Source organism: Gracilinanus agilis, chromosome 4 (genome assembly GCF_016433145.1).
Source record: "Gracilinanus agilis isolate LMUSP501 chromosome 4, AgileGrace, whole genome shotgun sequence".
Lineage (NCBI taxonomy): Eukaryota > Metazoa > Chordata > Mammalia > Didelphimorphia > Didelphidae > Gracilinanus > Gracilinanus agilis.
The window spans coordinates 492,997,440-493,003,976 of NC_058133.1; the positions used below are offsets into that span (position 1 = coordinate 492,997,440).

Genomic DNA, 6,537 nt, shown 5'->3' on the forward strand with positions numbered 1-6,537 from the left:
GAGCCCAAGAGTTTACAAAGTGCTTTCTGTCTGTGATACCCCCCCTACGAGCCCCACGATAACCGCCTGGTGAGGCAAATCCTGGATTTTATTGATTTTCATGGATTTAATTTGATTTTCCAGATGAAGAAGCCCGGGCTCAGGGAGAGGGGGGCGGCTTGTCTGGGGTCACGCTTGGGCTGCATCGGAGGGAGGTTTTGAAACCAGGTCTCTGTCACTCCAGCTCCAGCCCTTCCTGTGACTGGACCCCCCCCCCCATATTACCAGTACAAGAGCTGCCCATGGCGTTGCAGCAAGATTTACTCGGACCCTTGTCTCCCCATGCCTCTCAGGACTCGGCCCCATCATCCTGAGTTAATGGGTATCTTAAAATCATTTACAAGTGCAAGCAGGAAATAGTAATGGCCAAATGTGGCTTCCTGAATAGCCAACCTGCTATAAATCCCCGAGCTGGGCCGGGCAGTAAACCTCGAAGGGGGCTTTCCCACAGCCCTCCAGATGTGGCCCGGAGCCTGAACAGGCCCTGGGGATGCTCAGACTGGCCCAACAAGAAGTTCCTTTTCAAAGGCCTCTGAAGAGAGCCAGGAAAGGCAGGCTGAAGTCATGGCTCTGGGGAAAAAAGAGAGCCAGAAAAGGACAGGAAGAGAGGGAGACAACGTGGGCCATTGGGTAGAGCCCTCAGGGGCCTTGAGTTCAAATCCTCCTTTAATGCTTCTATAAGTCTGGCCAAATCACTTCCCTTCTCTGAACCTCGGTTTTTTCATCTGTAAAAGGAGAGGGTTGGACGAGATGGTTCCAGCAACAAATCCATGACCCTGTGAGTATCCTCAGAGAAGAAGGTCACCAAAAAGGACCAGAGAATTCCATCTCTACTACTTATCACTTGTCTGACCTTCCCCTCTCTGGGCCTCAGTGTCCCCATCTGTCAAATAAGGGACTTGGACTAACCCCAAGGCTTATATTTATCACAGGATGTGATAAATACAAGCTTCCAAAAAGCTCCAAGCCAGACCTGGGTTGTTTTATGCAGATTTGTCAGAAGGATTGGGGGAAGAGTATAGAAAGGTCTCCTTGACTTTGCCAAGAAAACCCCAAATGGGGTCACGCAGAGTCGGGCCCAGCTGAAATGACTAAACAACCACCGGACGAAAGAATGGCCTTAGTGGCCCCAACTGCCAAGGGTGGACCCAACTGGCCACATCCAGGACAACAAGGACTAAACCGAGAGAGCATTTCAGGGGCTACAAATGGAGGCAACCATGAGAAAGCCTAAGGCCCAACATGGGCCCCTGTGGCATTCTGGGGAAGTCATTGACCCTCTTCTCAGAATCCTATTTTTTAATCATTGAAGGTAACGTAAAATTTAAGTGAAAATAAACATGTCATTTTTCTTCACTTCTAAGTTCACAGACCCCCAGGAATCCACTGGCTCCACTGGATAGAATGGCGTGCCTTAGACTTAGGAAACCAGCCTTTCCCCCATTGAGATCTGGCCTCGGACACTTACAAGCTACGTGACCTTGGGCAAATCTCTTGGCCCCTCCTTGCCTCAGTTTCTTCATTTGTAAAACAAGGAAGTTGGACTCTCCAGCCTCTAAGATACTTTCCAGTCAGATTCTATGATCTCGTGGCTCATTTCCTCCTCTGCCAGGGGACAGAGAGGAGAGACAGAGAAACAGACAGACAGAGACAGAGAGAAAGAGAAATAGAGGGGGACAGAGAGACAAAGAGAGAGAGAATCAGGGACAGAAAGAGACAAAGATGGACAGAGAAACAGACAGAGGGACAGAGAAAGAAAGAGTGAGAGAAGCAGGGGCAGAGAGATGGACAGGAGAGACAGAGAAACAGACAGAAAGAGAAATTGAGGGGGACAGAGAGACAGGAGAAACAGAAAAAGAAACAGAGACAGAGGGACAAACAGAAAAGAAACAGAGAGGGACAGAGACTGAAAGGAGAGATAAAGACAGAAACAGACAGCTGGACAGAGAAGAGAGGGAGAAAGGGATAGAGAGAGAGAAAGAGAAATAGAGGAGGACAGAGAGACAAGAGAAACAGAAAAAGAGAAAAACGGAGACAGAGGGACAGAGACTGAAAGGAGAGATAGAGACAGAGAAACAGACAGTTGGACAGAGAGGCAGAAAGGGAGAGAGAGAAAGAGGGGGGGGGGGAAGAGATAGACGGAGAGAGAGAGAGTGGGACAGAGAGACACAGGGACAGAAAGAGACAAAGATGGGCAGAGAAACAGAGAAACAAAAATAGAGAGGGACAGACAGGAGAGACAGAGAAACAGAAACAGAGGGTCAGAAAGAGACACAGAGGGACAGAGAAGAAAGGAAGACAGAGATAAGGAAACAGAGTCAGAGGGATAAAAGAGAAAGACAAAGAGAGATGAGAGGCAGAAAGAGAAAGAGCAGACAGAGAGAGAAAGAGAGGGACCAAGAGACAAGAGAGACAGAGACAGAGAGGGACAGAGGAGAGTTGGAGAAATAGAGAGAAGAGACAGAGGGACAGAGAGACCAAAAGGAGAGTCAGAGGGACAGAGAGGGACAGAGGAGAAAGAGAGAAGGAGAGAGAGACAAAGAGACCATAAATAGAGACAGAGAGACAAAGAAACAGAGACAGAGGGACCGAGAAAGGAGAGACAGAGAAGCCCAAAGAGCAAACAGATCCTGGGGGTGGGGAAGCTCAGATCCTGGTGTGACTAAGACTGCTACTTCCTGTCAGAGCAAAGGTACTGAATTTCTAATCAGACTCAGCTTTTTTTCCCACGAGCTTTGCATAGCCTTCTCTCCCATTCATCCAGGGCGCAGATTGGCCTGGTTCCTAGAAGTCTGGGGTGAGCGCAGCAGGATAGACTGGGACGCAGAGCCCCCAGAGGCTGGAGCAAAGGGAATAAGAGGGTGGTCAGGAGAGGGTCTGACAGCTGCAGGAGCCGGGGGCATGGATGAATGGTGTGTAGCAGAGGGCTTTCCCTGGCTTTGCCCCACTCTGGTCCCCCATTTGGAACTCCTTGAGCCAATGAATGATTTTATGTTTTTGCCCATTGTTGGTGCGTCTAGGCAACAAGAGGCAAATGGATGGAAGCCTTCCCCACCCCTGCCCCCACGTCCCAAGGGCAGAGTGTCCCTGCTCTGGGTGGTTGGGCTTATTTTTCTCCCATCCTACTGAGCCGTTCACTGGGGAGATCTGGCCCTCCCGGCTCTGTTTGTCAACAGAACAAGCCAGCCTGGGGAAGAGGATGGAGAGGGCTAACTTTGTTCTCAGATGTTCTTTGAGAAATCAAGTTTCTTTGTTCGCTTCCCGTCAGAGCCTTAACTAGGCATGTTGGCATCTGGGGCAAATTTGCAGGGGAGGAGTATGGAAGGGGCAGCCTGGCCTGGCGGGATGCAGTTGTGCCAGGAGGCGCCATCCCAATAGAGACCAGCACTGGCTCCTGGAGCACAGTTGATGGCCTCCAACCCTGAAAAGGAGGAAGAAGGCAGGAAGCTGCAGGAACGGGGTGGAGGCCCACGGAGAGGGGTGCTTGGCTTGGGAGTGATGCCATGTTGAATGCAACCAGATGACCTCAAAGTACAGAGATGAAAAGCCCCAGGGAACAAAAGAGTCTTAAAATCTTAGATCTAGAAGGGACCTCAGAGGCCATCAACCCCAACCTGCTCGGTGGACAGATGAGGAAACTGAGGCCCCAGGAGAAGAGACTTGCTCGTAATATGGTAGTGAATGTTGGAGATGGTTCATGAATCCAGCCCCTCTGCTTCTAGAGCCAGTGTTCTTCCCCCTGTCCCCAAGACAGAGGTCTCCAGGCCTGGAACACCCCCAAGATTCAGCTCAGATCTCCCCTTTCTGCACGAGGCCTTTCCTGGTCTCCCCACCTCTCCTGCCTTCCCTGTGAGACGACCTCCCATTTATACTGTATCTTGTATGTGCTCAGGATTTCTGTGTTGTCTCCTCCTCTGGAATGTGGGCTCCTTGAAGGCCTTTCATTGTATCTACAGGGCATCAGCACAGTGGGGGACACTCTAGGAACCCCTAAATAAATGCCTGTTGACTCACTGACAGGAAGGAAGAGCATCCCGAGATGCTGGCACCCCACAGCAAAGCCCCAGTGACTTGCCCTCATTCTGCCTCTATTGCTTATTTTGTTCAGTCTGATACGAGGATTACGATTGAAGGTATTCATGAGTTAGATCGTTGTTCTCAAAGGTTCTCAAAGGGCTGATATGTAAGCTGGGTGATGGGAGGAAGAGGAGGCCAAGAAATTCTTATGCTTTATAAATTCCTCTCGTAAGCCCTCAGAAATAGATCTACTTTTTTTTTTTAACCCTCACCATCTGGCTTAGAATCAATATAATGTATTGGCGAGGCAGCGGGGGTTAAGTGACTTGCCCAGGATCTCACAGCTAGGAAGTATCAGGCCAGATTTGAACCCCAAATCTCCCTTCTCTAGGCCTGGGGCTCTGTATGCTACGTTACGTAGCTGCCCCATCAATATCCTTTTTTTAAACAAATGTTTAAATCTTTACCTTCTGTCTTAGAATCCATACTGTGTGGGTTCCAAGGCTCTTCCACCTAGGAGCCAATGCACAGAAGTTAAGGGTTTAAAAAAAAAAAGTTGGAAAAAAAAAAAAAGAATGCAATGGAGCCGTTTATCTAAGAGGCAGCATTCTTACAACAGCTCTTGTTCATCCTTCATACTCAAAGAGGACCGATGGCATCATGAGGTTGGCTCAAGGTGGACTTTATTATTTTTTTTTTAAACCCTTAACTTCTGTGTTTTGGCTCCTAGATGGAAGAGTGGTCAGGGTGGGCCATGGGGGTCAAGTGACTTGCCCAGGGTCATCCAGCTGGGAAGTGTCTGAGGCCAGATTTGAACCTAGGACCTCCCGTCTCTAGGCCTGGCTCTCAATCCACTGAGCTACCCAGCTGCCCCCTCAAGGTGGACTTTAAAGCCAAAGATGCCAGGCTGAGGCCCAGCTTCAGCCCTTTCTTAGCTGAGTGACCATGTCGATCAGGAAGCATTTCTAAGGACCTCCTATGTGCCATGTGTTAATAAGTACCAAAGGCACAAATACGAAGAAAGGAAACTAATCCCTGTCCTCAGGAAACTTACAGTCTAATGCTTGGCGAGAGTCCTTATCTGTGAAGGCAGGAGGTGGTGATATTTGCATTAGCTTGCCTCAGAAAGTTTCTATAAGAGGCTAATAATAATAATAATAATAAATAATAATAACAAAAATAAATAATCATAAATAATCACATAAAATAAAAGAATTACATGAAATAAAATATGTAAAATAAAAATAAAATAATCATAAATAATTGCATAAAATAAAACCAAAATAATCATAATTACATTAAATAATCATAAACAATTGCATCAAATAAAAGTAAAATAAGTAATCATAAATAATTATACTAAATAAAGATAATTACATAAAATTAAAATAAAATAATCATAAATAATCACATTAAATAAAATAAAATAATCATAAATAATTACATAAAATAAAAATAAAATAATCATAAATAATTACATGAAATAAATGATCATAGACAATTACATTAAATAAAAATAAAATAAGTAATCATAAATAATTACATTAAATAAAGATAATTACATAAAATAAAAATAAAATAATAAATAATCACATTAAATAAAAATAGAATAAAATAATAATGAATAATTACATAAAATAAAAATAAATTACATAAAATAATAATTACAGAAATAAAATTAATTACAAAAAATAAAAATAAAAAACAACTATAAAGAAAAAGTACAAACTGTCCCCATCCTTTTGGCAGCTCTTGGAATTGGCCTGAAGATGCTTTCAGCGAATCATACAGAAGAAGAGCCTGAGTCCTATTACTTTCATCCAGTGTCAAAAGTCAGTCATTGGGGGAACGCTGGCACAGTGGATAGGACACTGGAACCAGGAGGATCTGGGTTCAAATCTGGCTTCAGACACTTGTAGCTGTGTGATCCTGTTTGCCTCGCCCTTGCCCTTCTGTCTTAGAGTTGCTACTAGGACAGAAAGTAAGGATTTAAACAAGCAAATAAACAAACAAAAATCAAACCCTTTATCCACTTGTGAAAGAGTCTACCTAAGAGAACATGACTGTAGCCCAAGACTGTTTCTATTTGAGCTCCGAAGAGGAAGAGGAAGAGGAAATAGTAATAATAATAGCCAGAACTTGGGTCTTGATTTAACCTTTGCCAGCCACTTTAGACACATTTCATTTGATTGTCCCAACAACCTTGGGAGGGCAGGGCTATTCTTACCCCCATTTTATAGCTGTAGAAAACAAGGTTTAGGGAAATTGAGTGATCTGGCCAGGGCCGCACAGCAAGTATGCGTCTGAGGCAGGACTCTGGCTCCAGAGCCAGTATTCTTTGCATTTTTGTCCCAAGCCCAACGCTAATCTGCCTGTCGTTAATGAATGAAGGGGCCGTGAAGGCTGGGGAGGGGGTGCTGAGATCCTCAGGGCTGCACAGACCACCTGTCTGGTCCAAGGAACTAACTCTGAACGTGTTAG

General features: G+C 45.5%; 1 protein-coding gene across 1 annotated transcript in view; it reads left to right on the forward strand.

The window, feature by feature from the left end:
- SPECC1 (sperm antigen with calponin homology and coiled-coil domains 1) overlaps positions 1-5,976 on the forward strand; it is a 191,758-nt gene extending 185,782 nt beyond the window's left edge. The window contains exon 11 of the mRNA XM_044673005.1: positions 5,806-5,976. Within this exon, the coding sequence (XP_044528940.1) occupies positions 5,806-5,823 (18 nt within the window). The 3' untranslated portion in view covers positions 5,824-5,976. The remainder of the gene's footprint in view (positions 1-5,805) is intronic.
- Positions 5,977-6,537: the final 561 nt, after the last annotated feature.